This window comes from Peromyscus californicus, unplaced genomic scaffold (assembly GCF_007827085.1).
Source record: "Peromyscus californicus insignis strain IS unplaced genomic scaffold, ASM782708v3 Scaffold_8__1_contigs__length_139910024, whole genome shotgun sequence".
Taxonomy (NCBI): domain Eukaryota; kingdom Metazoa; phylum Chordata; class Mammalia; order Rodentia; family Cricetidae; genus Peromyscus; species Peromyscus californicus.
Genome location: NW_026294606.1, coordinates 125,788,488 through 125,807,698, shown reverse-complemented (window position 1 = coordinate 125,807,698; position 19,211 = coordinate 125,788,488). Strand labels below are relative to the sequence as shown.

At 38.2% G+C, this 19,211-nt stretch overlaps 1 protein-coding gene across 4 annotated transcripts in view; it reads left to right on the top strand.

Annotated features, from left to right (window-relative positions):
- Positions 1 to 19,211, top strand: part of Phkb (phosphorylase kinase regulatory subunit beta) — a 207,849-nt gene that overhangs the window by 81,668 nt on the left and 106,970 nt on the right. For all 4 annotated transcript variants that reach the window (XM_052729028.1, XM_052729030.1, XM_052729031.1 and 1 more), the window contains one exon: positions 8,976 to 9,091. In XM_052729028.1, coding sequence (XP_052584988.1) covers positions 8,976 to 9,091 — 116 coding nt within the window. The remainder of the gene's footprint in view (positions 1 to 8,975; positions 9,092 to 19,211) is intronic.

The following is a 19,211-nucleotide window of genomic DNA, read 5'->3' as shown; positions in this document are numbered from 1 at the left end:
CTTTCCAAACAGACAAACAATTCAGTGCTTCCAGCTCAATCAACGTGGTGTGATAGAGAATGAAAAGTGCATTGCTTTGGTTGGATAGGAAAGTTAAGATCCTGAATTATGTGCAAACCAACTCCAAGGGACAGTAAGAAGAGGAGGAGACGCTGGGGAATGGCAGTGAGTCAAGTCAGTATCCGCTAAAGTTGTGCTCAGCTACTATTTAACAATAGTCCCACCAGGTAGTATCGGTTTTATTTCATCCACCAGTAATTCTGCATGTAGACCATCTAGACCATCTTGGGCCGATGTATGCTATTGAGAATGTAAAATACTTTTTACTTCGTTTGGTAAACATTATTGACACCATTTGTCTAAACATTATAGCTTCTGGATATCATGTCTGCATTGATAAATAAGAATTGAGAAAGAGGTTTTTTTTTTTTTTTTTTAAAAAAAAAAAAAAGTTTTTCAGGCCACTGAGATGGCTCAACACATAAAAACTCTTTCATCACAGCCCTGATGACCTGAGCTCCATCCCCAGAATCCATGGTAGAAAGAGAACCAACTAACAGAAGTCAGCCTCTGACTTCCACCCATGGTCCACCCATGGTCAAGTGCACATCTTGCTGTCTTGATGATAGTAATTCTAACTGTGGTGAGAGTAAATCTAAAAGTTATTTTAATCCACATTTTCCCAATAGCTAAGGAGGTTGGACATTTAAAAAAAAATTTATTAGCCATTTATGTTTCTTTTTTTTGAGTTCTTTTTCTCATTGTTTTTATTGTATTGTTTATTTCCACATTTATTTGTAGTTATTAATCCTCTGTCAGGTCTACAGCTAGCAGATTTTCTCCCATTCTTTAAGCTGTCTTTTCACTCCATTTACTATTTACTTTGCTATAGCAAAGCTCTTTTAATTTCTTGAGGTTCTGTTTATTATTTTCCATATTTCCTCAGCAACATGGAGTCCTAGCCATAAAGTCATGATGCATGCCTTCATCTTGAAGTATTTTCTTTACTTTTTCCTCTATCAATATCAGAGATTCTCATCATTGTTAAGGTCTTGATCAATATGGAGTTGGTTTTCATGCAGGGTAAGAAGTAAGGATCTATTTTTGTTCTTCTGCATGTAGATACACAGTTTTCCCAGCCCTATTTGTTGAAGAGGCTGTTTGTTCTCCAGTGTGTATTTTTGGGTTTTTTGTCAGAAATAAAGTTGTTGTAGCTATGGATACTTATATCTGGGTCCTTTTTTTATTACATTAATCTACATGTCTAGTTTTGTGTCAGTACCGTACTGCTCTGTTGAAACTGGGTGTGGTGATATCTCCAGCACTACTTTTTCCTCAGGATTGCTTTGGCTGTTCAGGATCTTTTTGTTTTTGTGTGAATTTTTAGATTGTTTTCTATAGTCCTCTGAAGCATGGTGTGGAATGTTGAAGGGGATTGAGTTATATCTGCAGACTGCTTTTGGCAGTACGTCCATTTCACAATAGTCATTCTGATCTATGATCATGGGGGTCTTTCCATCTTCTAGCATCTTCCTCAGGTGTCTTCTTGGGCATTTTAAAGTTTTCACTGTATAGGTCTTCATTTCCTTGGTAAAGTTTATTTCAACTTTTTTGTTAAATGGTTTTTATTTTTCTTTTTCGAGGCTAGTGAACAGGACTACTTTTTTGATTGCTTTTTCAGCATCTTTGTCATGGGGACATCGGAAGGCTATGGATTTTTATATGTTAAGTTTGCATCCTGACACATTGCCGAGAGTGTTTATGAGCTCTTGGTTTTCTAGTGGAGTCTTCAGTGTTTTGATTACAGAATCATATTATCGGCAGATCAGGATGCTTTGATTTCTTCCTTCCGCCTTTTTTCCTTTTGTTTCCTTCTCTTATCTGTGAGTTCCTTCGGGGTCCTGGTTGGAATTACAGACTTGCCCAGTGTGCAGTTCTTCAGTGTCTCCTGGGGAAGACTCTGTGAACATTACCCTGCAAACTTTGATCCCACAGCTTCTCAGCTCACTGAATGCTGTGCACATCTGATTCCAGGTTTCTTTTGTGCAGCATAAAGTCTGTCCCAGTTAGAGCTTGCTTTTAATGTGCCTCCCAGAGAGTCTCAGTTTGCTGAGCCACCTGGGGCAACCAAAGCTTTGAAATGGAGTCTTGTTTCCCTGGGCTGGCTACCATTACTGAGTACTCAAAGAAGTCGTCTCCTGGCTTCTGCCATTTCTGCTGCTGCCTTGGAGTGGCCATTCCCCAGCCGTTTGACATGTCTTTTTCTCTGACAGTTGCTTTTCAGATTTCCGACTATCATTCCCTGGAGACTGGCTTATATAGGATTATCCACCAGCTTAGATTTCATATCTTCATTTCTGGACATTTTGAGAATTCCTGAGGTTTTTGTTACCTGTTGTTTTGTGTTAAAAAGGGAAGAGGGGGTTGTTTTGTTTTATTTGTAATGATACTGAAAACCAAACCTAGGAACTCATGCTTTTTTTTAAAAAAAAAAAAGCACTTTTTGAAACAGTAGGGAAAGATATCATGAAATATTTCTAGCAAAGATAAACAGTAAGTAGAAATATAGCACTCTATTTTACCAATTAAACATATGTATTCTAGTCAGAGTTCTCTAGAGAAACAGAACTGATAGAATAAATCTATATATAGATATAGAATGAGGATTTATTAGAGTGGTTTACAGGCGGTGGTCCAGCTAGTCCAACATGACTGTCTCCCAATGGAAGGTCCAAGAATCCAAAAGTCATTCGTTCAGTCCATGAAGCTGAATGTCTCAGCTGGTCTTCTGTATATATCAGAATCCTGAAATGGGCTCTAACACTAGTGAAGGAATGATCTTGCCAGTGAGAGTGAAGGCAAGCAGGCAAAAAATTAAAAGCTTCCTTCTACTATTGTGCCCAGGTCGCAAGACCCCCAAGGAAGACTACCACAGAGCCATTATCCGATGCAAGCACACAGAGGTTCTTATTAACAAAACAAGCAAGCTTGGTCCACTGTCCAGCATCCGGCACAGTGGGTGGAGGAAAATGGCCCGAGCACTCACTTTAAGGGGTTTATATAGGAAAAGTTTACGTGCAGCTTGGGATTGGACGAGGGGGCTAGGAGTGAGTTAAGCATAAGGTTACTAATTACTAACAGGATTCAGGGTATCTATAGAGACATAAATTTTTTTTTATTTTATTTTTATTTTGCAATACAATTCAGTTCTACATATCAGCCACGGATTCCCTTGTTCTCCCCCCTCCCGCCCTCCTCACCTTCCCCCCAGCCCGCCCCCCATTCCCATCTCCTCCAGGGCAAAGCCTTCCCCACAGACTGAGATCAACCTGGTAGACTCAGTCCAGGTAGGTCCAGTCCCCTCCTCCCAGGCCGAGCCAAGCTATCCTGCATAGGCCCAGGTCTCAAACAGCCGACTCATGCAATGAGCACAGGACCCGGTCCCACTGCCTGGATGCCTCCCAAACAGATCAAGCCAATCAACTGTCTCACCCATTCAGAGGGCCTGATCCAGTTGGTGACCCCTCAGCCATTGGTTCATAGTTCATGTGTTTCCATTCATTTGGCTATATCCATTTGCTTTATCCAACCTTGGTCTCAACAATTCTCGCTCATATAAACCCTCCTCATTCTCGCTAATTGGACTCCCAGAGATCCACCCGGGGCCTAGTCATGGATCTCTGCATCCAGATCCCTCAGTAGTTGGATGGGGTTTCTAGCACGACAATTAGGGTGTTTGGCCATCCCATCACCAGAGTAGGTCAGTTCGGGCTGTATCTCGACCATTACCAGCAGTCTGTTGTGGGGGTATCTTTGTGGATTTCTGTGGGCCTCTCTAGCACTTTGCTTCTTCCTATTCTCATGTGGTCTTCATTTACCATGGTCTCCTATTCCTTGTTCTCCCTCTCTGTTGTTGATCCAGCTGGGATCTCCCGCTCCCCCAAGCTCTCTTTCCCTCGACCCTCGCCCTTCACTACCCCCACTCATGTCCAGGCTGTTCATGTAGATCTCATTCCATTTCTCGAGACATAAATTTTTATTCCCTATGTCCTGCTTTTGTTGACACATTCAGATTTATTGTTTCAGTCCTACTCTCCTCTAAGGTCAACTTCTGGTCAGTTAAGCCCATTACTCTCCATATCTTGTTTTGCCAAGTCCAGAATACATAGATTTATTACCCCAGCCTTATAAATTCAATTTCTGATCACTTCTGAAACTGCTGGTCAGGAAATACCTTTGGAGGAGGGGAGGGGGAAGCATCTCTCAAGATGGCTACTGATTTTTCCCTTTCACCGCCATGCCCTTTATTTGGGTTGCCACCAAAGGTGTGGCCTAGATTTAGAGTAGGTCTTCAGACTTCAACTAATGTGTATTTAAGGTGGCTCTTCCTACCTCACATGTTCCAATCAAGAAAAATCCTTCACAGGTGTGCCCAGCTGCTTGGGTTTTAGTTAATTCCAGATCTAGTCAAATGGACAACCAAAAATAGCCATCACAATGTATAATAAGCATATTAAAACTTGGCTTTTATTATTGGGTCTGACTTTTTTGTTTATGTGCACGTGTGTGCATTAGATTGTTATATGCACACATGTAGATGCGGGTGAGAGTGCTTATATGTGTGGAGGCCAGAGAAGGTATCAGGTGTCTGGCTCTATCCTCCACTTTACTCCATTGACTCAGAGTCTCTCACTGAACCTAGAGCCAGACTGGCAACCAGCATGCCCCAGCTATCCTCCTGTTTCTGCCCGTGCTCACCAACACTAGAGTTTTTACCTAGTGTTGGGGATTTGAACTTAGGTCTTCGTCCTTGCTCAGCAGGTTCTCTTTCCCATTGATTTTCTTCCCTAGGCCTTGAATTATTTTATTTTGATAAATTTTAGATAAGATATTTTTAATGACTTTGTTGGGTCATTTGTAACTTCAGTCCTCATCTAATTTCTTCATTTAATTTTTTTATTTTTAATTATTAATATTTTAAATTATGTAGGGGGGTAGTGTGCAGTTGCAGGTAATTCTGAGCTATCTAATGTGGGTGCTGGGAACCAATTCCATCTTCTGCCAAAGCAATAAATTTTCTTAACTGCCGTCTCTTCAAGCCCTAATTTCTTCACTCTTACTCAGAAATTGCCCTATAAATTATATGTGAACATTAAAAGTTTACTTGACATAATATATATTTAAGGTGTATAGTGTGATGTTTTGATTCAAGATGTATATTATATCAAATTAGGATAGGTAATTTAGCATATTAGTCACATTTTTTTTCCAGTCACATTTCTTTGTGTTGTGAACATTCAAAATCATTTCTTCTATAGCTTTTGGAAATATACAATAACTGCTAACCATAGTCACTTAACTAGTTCGAGGCCTAAGGAACCTTAGAATTTATTCTTAATGAAATTTTGTGAGCATTAACCATAGTTGTGAGGAATTATGATACATGCTGATTAATTTGACTTATTATAGTGAATGTTTTATATACATGCACACACATGTGTAATGCTTTTAGAGTTAATGGCAAACAAATTATAAAATTGTTAATTCACTCTGAGGTCCTCTTAATATCAAATTTAGCAGTTTATTATCATCGTATACCTTAAATTTTATAAAGCCTTCTAAGATTTTGCTTTTTAGCACAATGTTAGCCACAATTAAACTTTATCCTAAAATGTTTTTATTTCATTTGCACTCTATTGTCAAAGCATTTCAAATGTTTGCATTATTTTTTAAAGATATTCATAAAACATTCAGAAAATATCATAACCATGATTTGGAGGCGAATATTGAAGGAGTTTTATATTAGAAATATTTCCTATGGACTTCTTCCAAAACTAGATTTCAATGATACATACCTTCAAAGCAAGTTAACATGCATCAGAAATTGGTATGAAGATGGAAGGGGGCAAATAGCATTGGACACTGTCCCGGTTGGTCTTAATTGTCAACTTGACACAACCTAGATAAAAGCCTCAGTTGGGGAACTGGCTGGATCAGGCTGGTCTATGGGCATATCTGTGAGGCCTTGTCTTGTTTATTAATTGACTTAGGAGGGCCAGCCCACTGTGAGTGTGTTCCTGGGCTGTAAAACAAAAAGCTAGCTAAGTGTTAGTGAGCCTCCCCAGAGGGCAAGTCAACAAGTAGAGTTCTTCCATGGTTCCTGCCTCCAGGCTTCTGCTCTGAGTTCCTACCCCTTTCCCTGAATAATATGCTGTACCCTGGAAGTATAACCCCCACTCGCCCCCCCCCCCAAAAAAAACTGTCTTCCTTTCCAGGCTGCTTTTGGTCACAGGGGTTTTTATTTTGTTTTTTGTTTGTTTTTTTGTCTGTTTTGTTTTTTTTAGCACAGCAGCAGAATGAAACTAGCACAGATATATAGAATCAGTATTGAAGTTAATACAAAGAATACCTAGGAAATGGTTATGATCTTTGCGTTCATGTTTGTGCAACCTCTTGTCTCCTTGGGTACCCAGTTCTCTGTCTTTAAACAATGATGACTTACGGCAGGTATTCTCATACATCCAAATCATGTGTTTGTACCTGGTTCATCCCTGTTATCCTCTCCTTTCCTCCTTCCCATCCCACTGTTCTTCCTCCTCGTCCTAAGTATTTCCTCTGCTGTCAATTCCCTTTTAAGGAAAAACATGCACTATTTTGTCTCCCTGGGCCTAGAATAACATTTCACTTTTCATGAAGAGCTTGAGTTTCATCCATTTTCCTGGGAATTATGTAATTTTGTTTTTCTTAATTGTTGGATAGTATTCTGTTTGTCTAGATCACATTTTCTCTATCCACTCAGTTTATTGTAACTTGAGAGCCTGGATTCTCATCCGATCTTCTGCTGATATATTCATTTGAAAACCATAAGACATTTATATTTCTGGTCAGGAGAGTTATGCAGGTCTTTAGCTCCTTATTTGCAGAATCCTTTGCAATTAGGTGTATTTCAGATCTCAAGGTAATTTTTTTAAAAGGGGTAATACCTATGGTATAACGATGTATGCCCATTGTCCCACCTCCTTACAAGGCTGATGCAAAGAGTGCTGCAGTCCAAGAGTTCTGAGGTAGTTTGCAGTTTGCATAATGCAGCAGGATTCTGTGTCTTTAAAGGGGTAGAGGTGTAGCAAGATGTCTCAGTTTGTAAAGGTACATGCCACCTTGCCCAAAGGCTTGAATCGGATCCCTGGCACTCACATCGTGGGATATGGTTTTCTATTCCCACAGTTGTCCTCTGCCCTCCACATGCATGCTTGGTACACACACACTCACACACATGCACATATACTCACTCATACATACATACATACTCATGCATACACACATATGCACAAAATAAATGAATGTAACTTTAAAAGCAATACTGTTCAGATATACAATAATTCCAGCAAGGCTTAAGAGAGAACTCCATAGTCATCACATTAATATTTTTTTCTAATAAAACATATGAGTAGTCAAATAAAATGGAATACAAAGGCAGAAATCTCATCTCAGTTTCTGATTTTGCTGAAGAATGAGTTAAGGAGAAAGAAAATGGTTCAGAGCTTGTGGTATTTTATAGCTGCAAACAGGAGGAGCAGACCTGTATACTAATTAGAGGTGGTGGGAGGGCAACATGTGAAACAAAAAGATAATGAATGAGCTGTGCTTGTGGCTTTAAGAACAATGAGGATTATTAGCTATTTCATCCTTTTGAATCGAGGTTGAAGGAAAATTCATTTTTTGAAAAAATGTTTCAGTTGGAAATGAGCAAGACTAACATGATTGAACCACTTGGAACCCAAGGCACCAGTCAGAGGGCAGTTTAATACATAGAACCATGTGAGGAGAATGGGTAGATTAAGAAGGGCATGAATGTCCACTGTGAAAATCATGACACTGTTAAGATTCATAAAACATTTTTCCCAAATGTTGTGAAAAATGGTTGACCTCTAATTGATTTCAATAGTGATTTGGAAATTGGAGAATATCACCTCTAAAGATTTTGAAAAGACCACTCAGGACCCTGCAGAAGAAATTGGCTTTATTGTCAGAAAAGGATTGAAGGAAACAGAAGTAGAACAGAAATCCGATTGACTGTCCAGAGTTGCTCTCTTTATAAGATCAAAGTGGAGAAGGCTTAGCATGCTGCTGGGTGGCTTTCTTTGTGTTAATCTCACTGTGGCTCTCTCCAGTCTCCATTGTCCTGCACAGCCTCCAACTGTGGGCTGGGTTTACAGTCAGGATCTATAGTTACAGAAAGGACAGGAAGGAAAATTACTTTCCAGAAGCATGGACTGAAAACTCCAGGTTGATCAACATGGAACCAGAATTTTGCAGAAAAGAAAAATCCTTTTTCCTTTTTAAAAGGTTATTCTTTTAATCTTTAAAACTTTACAGTTAATATATATGTGTGTAAATTTCATACAGATACTTAGTTTCTAAATATTAGACAGTATAAAATACTGTTCATTTTACTTAGTTCTAATGACATGTAGCCTTTATTACTTCATTGAAGAATTATAGTTGAAACATTGAAAGAATTTAAATTTTATTTCTGTACTATACAAAACTAATTAGGTTCTCACCAAAAGTAAGTATTATATTTGAAAAACTAATATAGCAGAGGACTCATAATAATATAATAATCATAAGAATTCAATGTGTTAAAAAAGTACTTCAGAGTACTTAGTTGGTAGAGTGATTGCTTAGTGTGCGCAAAGCCCTGCGCTTGATATCCAGCACCCCCAAACTAGGTATGGCACATGACTGTAATCACAGAACTCAGGAGGTAGAGGCAGGAGGATGAGATGTCCAAGGTTATACTTGGTTACCGAAAGTTAGAGGTTAGCCTGGAGTACATGGGGCCATGTCTTAGGAAAAAGAAGGGAAGACAATAATATACTTTGGGAGATAATTTCATACTTGGATTTAGGTGGTATGTAATTGTTCTCAGTGTTGCATGTGTTCTTACGTTCATTTCTTTTCCTTTCTTTTAGGTCTCTTTTATTCAAAACCTTGTATTTTGTGTAGAAAGAGTTTACCGTGTTCCTGACTTTGGTGTCTGGGAAAGAGGAAGCAAATACAATAATGGCAGCACGGAACTACACTCGAGGTATTTGCCCAGTTTTGAGGACGGTTTTAGTTTTGTTTAAATGTGTGGATTTGAATATGAAACTAAAACTTCAAAGCATTAGATTGGATCTGTTGTCTCTGTGTTAATTCTGGTACAGCTTGTTTTCCTGTCTGTAATCCAAATAGGATTCACTTACAATAAAAGCAATGTTCTCGGCATCAAAGACAGATGTCTGAAAGGAGCAAAATCTGTCTCCCATCCTCCCCACAGTTCAGCCCTCTCTTTAGCCGACAGCTTGGCCTTTCTGGTAAACCATGCTGTGTCTTTTCCTCTGCAACTGCATTATTTGAAATATCAAATATATTAAAATGTCCAAACATCAGCAGTATGTGCAATGCATGTGAGATGCCTTTTCACGTTACAGAGATCATTTCTACCCGAACCCGAACCACAGGCTCTCATACTTTTCAATAAAACTTAGCTTTCTTCTGTATGAGTGCCATCACATGTTGAACTGTAACTTGTGTTCAAATAAAGGAACTGTTATGCCCAGATTGTGGGGACCCTCAAGAGACCACCAGGGAGACTGAATCCCATATGTAAAAGCAAAGAACCTTCATTTTCAAGCTCAGAGCTTGGACTCTCTGTCCTATGTAGCAGTGAGAGCAGAGAGCCCAGAACCCAGGCAGGGTGGGGTTTTTATCATAGCAGAGATTGGGGTGAGGGGATTTCCAGGGTTCAGGGTCCTGATTGGCTGACATTTGTCTAGGGGTATAGGGAATGTTTGGAATGTCAGGTATTTCCTGTTAGATCCAGGCCCTACAGGATGGGGTCAGCTTATGGTTTTTCCTGGGTCCAAGTGTTGCCTGCCAGAAGCTGTATCTGGGCCTCTAAGCCTGTCATGGCAGCTGTGTGGTCAAGCTGTTTTGGGCCCCCCCACAGAACAATAGCTGATGACTGAGGCTGGTAATTTATATTTCTCTGTATGTATTGTTGTTGAAGAAATAGCTTTAATAACTGAAGACACCTTTTATTTATCCTAACTTAATGCCCCAGGAGTTATCTTTTGACTGATTAAATACAGTACAAGTCCATAGGCTCTGCTCTTTTTCTGAGAGGTGGTGCACTAAAGAATTTAAGCAAAAGTTATCACTAACTGGCAGTTTGAAATGTTGAGACTTAGATGAAGAATATAAACAAGTCCAGAAAATACTGGTTTAGCATCTACATCTTTGGGGCTGGAAAGATGACTTAGCAGTTAAGAGCATGTACTGGTCTTATAGAGAGGACCTGAGTCTTATTCTCAGTCATTGTCTGGTGGCTCAACCCCCACTGTAATTCCAGCTACAGGTGATCTGATACCCTCTGAAGGCATCTCATGTGCACATGCCCCCAAACAGGCACACATATACACATAATTAAAAATAATAAAATTAATGATTTAAAAAAGAATCTACAACTAGGTATGTTTTGATCAATGATTAATCTACAATTAATGTAACATACTTATTTTAAAACTACCTCCAGCCGGGCGGTGGTGGCGCACGCCTTTAATCCCAGCACTCGGGAGGCAGAGCCAGGCGGATCTCTGTGAGTTCGAGGCCAGCCTGGTCTACGGCGCGAGATCCAGGAAAGGCGCAAAGCTACACAGAGAAACCCTGTCTCGAAAAACCAAAAAAAAAAAAAAAAAAACTACCTCCAGATCCTAGCTGTGTAAACTTGAATAAGTTATATAATCATTGTATGGCTCTATTTCATCTTTAAAATGAAACTAATGATAGTTACTTTATAGGGTTGCTACTGTTGTACCCGGTTTTTGAAAACCCCAGAGACCACCAAGGAGCCCGTTTCCCATGCAAGCACATAAAGGTCCTTTTGATTGTCAGGTTTGAACCTGGGCCACCGCACGGTAGATGGAGGGAAATGCCGCAGTGGCAGTGGGCCCAGGCGTAGAGAGTTTTTATAGGGAAAAACCGCACGCTGGGAATTACATGCTTTGGCAACTTGGGATGGGGTAGAAGGGATATGGGGTAAGGTGATTTTTGGAAACTATTGCTCTAGACTTTCAGCACAAAACCACATTTGAAGCCATTGGGTTGGACTTTTGGGCAGGGAACCACAACTTGCTCAGCAGTATTATCTAGATATCTTCAAAGGCCATAAACCACAAATAGAATGACTGCAGGAAGATACTGTCTTGTATCTGTTCGAGTTGTTATGGCACATTCCTGAGGTCCTTCCTGGAACTGAGTACAGCAGGTGGTCTAAGATGGTGGCCCTCCCTTAAGATGGAGTCTATATTGCCTTCACAGCTGCAATAATTTAAATACACTATATATTTTGAATTGGCTTGGCATTAGTGATATCTAGAATACTGATTTATCACTTATTTAAGAACATTTCAGTACAAAAGACTGAAATAAAAAGGACAGTCAGATTAATCCTGATAAGCTAGTATATAGACCATTCTGTATAGATCTTTATCACATGAAACCTTTTTACATGTAGAGCAGAACAGCAGCAATCATTGAGTTTAATGAAGTAGAGAAATTTTGTGGGAATGCTCAGTTTGACATTGTCTGACAAATACTAAAAATTTCTAATGTGTTTTATTTCTACTATCTGCTATCTCCTAAATTTAGTCTTAACATTCAGACAACAGGTAAATTACATGAGGAAAATGGATCTGCACAAACTGTTGTTTAATTTTTTTCTTTTTAGTGTTTATGTCCCTTCCTTGCTTTTTAGTAATCATTTAATTGTATGCTAGTCTGATTCCATTGTATTATTTTCCTCCTAAAATATTTGAACAATTTTTTTCCATTTACAGAAGCTATCATATTCTCAGGAAGAGCTCTAAATGAAAACCCCTACTAAAACATCTTAGTCAGGCATGGTGGTACACACCTTTAATCCCAGCACTTGGAAGGCAGGGGCAGACAGATCTCTGTTGCACAGAGAAACCCCGTCTCAAAAACCAAACTAATAATAATAATAATAATAATAATAATAATAATAATAATAATGAAATACAAAATAAAAATAATAAAAACAAAAGTGAACACCTTGAGATGTCACTAGTGAACACACAGAGACTTCCAGTGGTTTTCTTATAACTCGGTGCCAGATTTTAATTCAAGGATTAGAAAACCTTCCTGTGGTTTTTGTTTTGTTTTGTTTTTGTTTTGCTATTCTTTCATGAAAAATTAATTTTAACTGTAGCAGGGCAGTTTTATTCAACTGGATAGGTAATGAGGTTTGCCATTTGAGTTTGGATGATAGGTTTCATAATTTAACATTACCCTTATTATTCATTGTATAAGAATTTATAATCTCTGTAGAGAATTTTATTTTCCCTTACACACCCTCTTACAGCCCTCTGCATTGGTTCTGAACTGTTATGCACATATGCCCATTTTAGGTGTGTCATCTCTGATGCTAAAACAGTTTATTTTGAAACAGTAAGACAACTGTGGTCCATGGTGTTCATGGGAACCAGTACCTTTCCATACTGTCTAGTAGAATATAAAGCTGATTCCAGCTAGGGATCAAGTCATGACCTTTCATTGATTTCTCTAACCGGAGACCTCCATATTATGTGGGCCTTCTTGGATTTGTTCACTATCACTGAATTCACTAGCTTTGCTATATCCTTAAGTTTTTTCATAATTTCAGATTACTTTGAATTAATCTATATAGATGCTCTTCTAAATGGATAAGCCTAACATAGATTAAACAGGCCATAAGTAGAAAATGTGCTTAATATATTTACCCTACCAAATATCATAGTTTTGCATTATTTAGTACATCATGGATTATCAGCTGTTTATCCTCATAAAGACAGAATGGCTGACTGGGAGCTGTTCAGTATCACAGTAGTATAATTGTACCACATATTTCTAACCTGAGAAAAGGTAAAAATTTAAAGTATGTTTTCTACTGAGTTATTTCTTTTACACCACTGTAAAATAAAAAAACTAGTGTTTTAGTCAATGTTAAATTGCTGTGAAGAGACACCATAGCCAAGGCAATTCTTATAAAAGAAAGAATTTAATTGGGGATTTGCTTACAGTTTCAGAGGGTCAGTCCATTATCATTATGGCAGGAAGCAGAAAGGCATGGCTCTGAAGCAGTAGCTGAGAGCATTATATCCTGATCTGCAGGCAGCAGGCAGGGGGAGGGGATGCTGGCTTAGCCTTTTGAAACCTCAAAGCTGAAACCCAGTGACACACCTCTTCCAACCAGGCCATATCTCATAAGCCTTCCCAAACAGTTCCACTCCCTGGTGACTAAGCATTTAAATATATGAGCCTGTGGGTGCCGTTCTTATTCAAACACCACAACTAGTTGAGTCTAACAGAACTCTTCAGTCATTTATATGGATCCCACTGCAACAGCCTCCTTACATTTTCTAGGGTAGGGCTTCAATATCAAGATCTATTGCTGGATTTGGGAAGATGGCTCATTTGGTAAAGTGCTTGCCTTAAAATTATGAGGACCTGTTTTGATAACCAGGTCTCGTGTTAAAATCCAGGGTGTGGTGGTACACTGGGAAGGCAGAGACATGTAGATCCTTTGGACTTGCTGGTCAATCAGCCTAGCCAACTTGGCAAGGCCCAGGCCAGTGAGTGAGCCTGTCTCTGGAAAAAAATCTATTGCTCTAAATTCCTTGTCACTGTGATTCTCTGGAATCAGCATCTGTCTGTGTGTAGTAATGCTTGTGGTGAGTATTCATACTCTCCTCACTTTTTGGAGTCTGCCATTCCCTGTGTCTATGCTTTGCAGTTCTCTGTAGCAGAAGGAGTGGAGGATGGGGGATCTGACTGTTGCCTTAGTTTTGTCTCTTCCTTCTCCTGGCACACTGAGTAATGCCCTTCTAAGCTGTACTTGGTATGCAGGAAGGCATCTGTCTCTGCGCCACTAAAACACTAATTTCTGGTGTTCTGAGACTACTACAGCCCTCTTCTTTGACACCTATGCTTATCAGTCCTTTAAAAATTGCAGTCTGTGGTACTGCAGAGTTATAGACTATATATATATATATATATATATATATATATATATATATATATATATATGTATATTTCAATCATATAGAGAGCATCAGCCCCTTTTAAGAGGGAAAAATAAAGTTTGGAGGAGGGTATAATGTTGCCCTCTTAAATTATACACAGTAAATTAGAATCAGAACTGGATTCCAGGTCAAGAACATTAGGGTGAAAAATAAAATAAACGCACTACACTGTGGTTTCAGTTCTTCGCATTCAGCTCTATCGTCTAAACTTACCTAATATTTCTTAGATAAGCCCCAGATTGTTGTTGTTTAACCATACTCTTCATCTTTTATCTGAACTCCATGGAGCACAGCCTCACCCTTCCCCTGGCTTCAGTAGAAGCTCTATGAATTGCTCCAAATTTACCACTTTTCTCAAATGTTTCCTGAGTAACCTCATTTGCTGGACTCTGCTTTCTCTGCTGATTGGGCTTTTTCTAGGCCTGAGCTTCCTTTAGTGTCTCCCAGGACAGCCGGGATGATACCAGACCATGTTCCTTCTTTCTCTGCTGTTCATTCTCTAAGGCCTGTAATAAATGCTTGAATGGCACTTTGGTCACTATTTGTAGCAGCATCAGTTCACAACTCCTGGTTCATATTCAGTATGTCACATTACCTCTGGGGCTGCATTTAAACCTATTCTCCTTTGTTTTGGTGAAGACTCAATTTTACTTAGAAAATATCCATTGAATCCTAAGCCCTAACCTAACGAAACATTTTCTAAGCATTAACTCCTAGGTAGACTCTTATATTCAACCAAATCATCCCCTTCTTTGTCAGTAAGTCTTGTATTTGAGATTAAAGATGACATTAGAAGTAAAAGAATTAAAATCCAATTTTAAGTCTTAAAAGTTTTATATTATGTTCTCCTTGTTTTCTAGTAAAGAAAAAAATTGGATTAGTAGCAGTTTAATTCCTGTGGTATTCATTATTTAAGACAACTACTTAGTGGTTTTTTCTTTGTTTTTGTTATGTTTTGGGTTTTTTTGAGACAGAATCTCACTGAGTAGCTCTGGCCTTAAACTCACAAAGATCCACTGGCAGCTGCCTCCCAACTGCTAGGATTAAAGGGGTGTACCACCATGCCTGGACTAAATAATACTTATTTTGTTTTCTAATTTGGCTATTATAGAAGCGTCTCTATCCTTTCTGCTTCATTTTGTGCATTTTTCATACTGAACCGTTTGTGACCATCGGTTACATTTGCAGTACTGAAAGGTCCTTGTCCTGTAAATGTTATTGAGCAGCTCAGGGAGCTAAGGCCAAACTTCTCAGCAGAAGTTTGTGAGCCCGATTTCTGCCTGGCAGTGTGTAGGTTTCCTCATATCTTATAATTATCTAGCTCAGATCTTATCATCTTCTCTAGATTTGATTTCTTTTTTATAACAAATCATTTTACTACAAACTTTTTGAAGTAAATATTGCTATATATTAGCTTTCTTGAATGAATGCTAGAAGAAAAATGTGATATCACCTTGCAGTTATCAACATATGTTTTATTGAACAGTTACCTAATATCACCAACAACTGGTAATAGAATCATGAATTCCTTGTCTATTAAAGTATTTCTTAATTCTTTCAACAATACTTATTAGTTGCCAGTAAAATGTAAGATCAGAGTAGAAATAAGTTGCTACTGCCAGAGATTTAAATAACTAGTGAATAACAAATTAGTGTGTTTGTCAATTTATAGCATGTCTAATTACTTAATTAATTATATTTGGAAAGAAGATTAAAATATAAATAAGCAGTGAATGTGTGTTTTTATTAAGTGCAGTGTTCACGTCTTTTGTAAAACCATTTTCAGATTCGTTCTGTAGCCATTTAGTTGCCCCTCCTCCCCACCCCCACTGCCTTTTGAGATGTTGCCTTTACTATATTTACAAATGGTTCCAGCCTCTAGACTTAAATGATCCCCGATTCTGCCTCCTGAGTATTTGGGACCCACACTAAGCAAAACAAAACTGATGTTTATAATACTAGCACTTGGAAGGTGGAAACAGAGGCAGAAGGATTAGCAGTTCAAGATCATAGCTACATAGTAAATTTGAAGCTAGTTTGGACTACATAAGACCTTGACTCAAAAAATAAAAAGATAAACTATCCCCCTCCCCACCAAAACAAGATTTATTACAAAGCTACAGTAATTTAAGATTACATTATTTGTCAATACAAATAGACATAGAGATCAATAGAATTAACAGCTCAGAAGTAAGTCTGTTTATATGTGGTCAATTCATTTTGATAGTATAATAACCCAATTAAGAATAGTCCTTTCAGTATGGAATCATGGAACAAATGGATAGCCACATGCAAACCAATAGATAGATACAGATCTTACTTCACACCATGTACAGAATAAATAAACTTGATGATGTAGCTCAAAGACTGTATATAATAGGAAAAACTAAACATGGCCAAGAAGAAACTAAGAAAAGCAGTTTTGATCTAGGATTAGGCAGTGGTTTCTTCAATCTGATGCCTGATGCACAAGCATCACAAAAGAAAACAATGTTCCATACAGGTTTTTGTGTGAAGTGCAACTTTTCTAGGCTCAATGCATAGTATTGGTTATTGTATACGTAGTTATTATGTGCATATCGTAGTTACATGGTTAGTTTTTGAAGTTTTGAAAAATTTCCAAACTTTTCTAGAATACATGTGTAAACTTGCATTTCCAACAACAGTAATGATGTAGTTTGTGTCTGTCTTGGTATCGTCAGTAGTTTTTATTTTAGCCACTGTAGCTAGCTTATAATGATGCCTAATTCTGATTTTATTTGGCTTTCCCATTGGTTGATAATGTTGAACATCTTTTCATGTATTTATTTGTGGTCTATATATCCTTTTTGATAAAAATGTTTCTCTATATTTTTGTCAATGTTCTAGTTGGACATTTTGCTGATTTTTGAGAGTTCTTTTTATATTCTATATACCAGTCTTTATTTATTTATTGTTTGTTTGTTTGTTTTTTGGGGTAGTGGGAATTTAACCTAGGACCTCATGCACATTAGATAAGTGCTCTGCCACTGAGTTATAGCCACAGCTCTCATTCTATCTTTAAAATAATTTTAAATGATTTTATGTGTATGTATGTGTGTGCCTGAATATGTGTCTGTGTACCACATGCTTACATAGCCTTCAGAGGACCCCTGGGACTGGCGTTACAGATGTCTGGCACTGCCATGTTTGTGCTGGGAACTGGACTCACTGTCAGAGTAGCAAGTGCTGCTAACTGCTGAGTCCTCTCTCCACCCAGCTCATGCCAATATTAATACAGACTTTTTTAACGGGAAAGTTTTTAATTCCTATGAAGTCTAGTTCAGCAATTCTTTGTTTTATGGTTTATGTTTTTGATGTGGTTTTGATAGCTCCTTGCATCGTCTTTGATCCTGAAGATTTTCTCCATCCCCCACACACAAAGTTTCATAGTTTTACATCTTACATTTACATTCACGATTCGTTTTCAGGTAATTTGGTATAAAGTGTGAGACTTAATGTTGCGATTTGGAGGGTTTGTTTTTCTTTATTTGCCTGTCTGGAAATCAAGCTCCCAGCACCATTTGTTATAGACTGTCCCCACTGAAACGCTTTTCTCCTTCTTAAAAATAAAACGGCATGGTGTAGCTCAGTAGGTCACTTACCTACCTAGCTCAAGGCCTGGAGTTTGAACACTAGCATGAGAAAATAAATTTGATTAATTAGTTGGCTGATTCCATGGGCATAGGCCTGGCAAGATGATCCATCAAGTAAACGGTGCTTGCCATGCTACCTGAGGGCCTCAGTTCAAATCCTGGAACCTACAGTACAAAGAAAGAACTGACTGATAAAAGTTGTTCTCTCCCCAACCCACATGTGCCATGACACACAGTACATACGTCCACATGCATGTATACACACAATACACATATAACCAATAACTTTATTATAATAATAATTTTTAAATGGACATATGTATCATATCTCTCTGTTGCTGAGTTGTGTATCTGTATCTACCAGTACCACATGGACTTCAATACAATTAGACAGCAGTATAATAAATTTTGAAATGGAATAAATTGATTCCTCCACTTTCTTCTTTGTTTCTGCAATTATTTTTAACATTCTCCATATAATGTAGAGTAATCTTGTCTGTAACTACAAAAGTCCTGCTGGGATTTTGACGAATTTGACTTCTCTTTTAATGGACTTCTTACATACATAGACAATCATGGCATTTGGAAATTGAAGATTAGCTGTGGGATTTCTGTAGATCAGATTTCATTTTTAGCTATTGAGAACTTTTCTCATGAACAGACACTGACTTTTTCTAATGCCTTTTATCCATTGGTTGATATAACCATATAGTTTTAGAGTGTTGATAGGATAGATTATATTGATTGACCTTTTTATTATTAAACCAGGCTGTATCCCTGGAATAAATTCCACTTAGTTATAATGAGAGTTCATGTTCCACCTTGTTGAATGATGTTGAGGATTTTAATGGGTATGCTCAGAAGAGGTGTATAGGTCATAGGGGTCTATAGATTCGTTTTGTATTTTATGTATGTCTTTTGGTGTCAAGGTAATGTTTGCTTCATAACATGAATTCTACATGGGAGAATTGTGTTCAGTTGTTCATTTTAAATATTTGGTATAAATCCAGTAAAATCCTACAGTCATCATGATTTTGTCTTGACTATTTTTTCCTCTAATCAAAATATAATTACATCATTTTACACCCTCCCTCCAACACCTTCCATGCTATCCATTCTCTTTCAAATTTGTGGCCTCTTCTTGAATTACTGTTATTACATATATAAGTGAATACATACATATATATATACACACACACAACCTGCTGGGTCAGTTCAGTGTTGCTTGTATGTATATTATTTTAGGGCTGACTACTTGGTATAGTAACCACTTAGGGGCTCATCCCTGGGGAAGATCAATTCTTCTCCCAGCAGTTGTTAATTGCCTGTCACTCCTCATTTAAGGGTGGGGTTCTATGAGATTTCCCCTGTGTTGACATGGCAACTGGCATTGTCATTGTCCAGACCTTGTTTCAGCAGCCCTATTGTTAAGATTTCATGGGTGTAGCTTTCCTGTCATGTCTGTAAGATA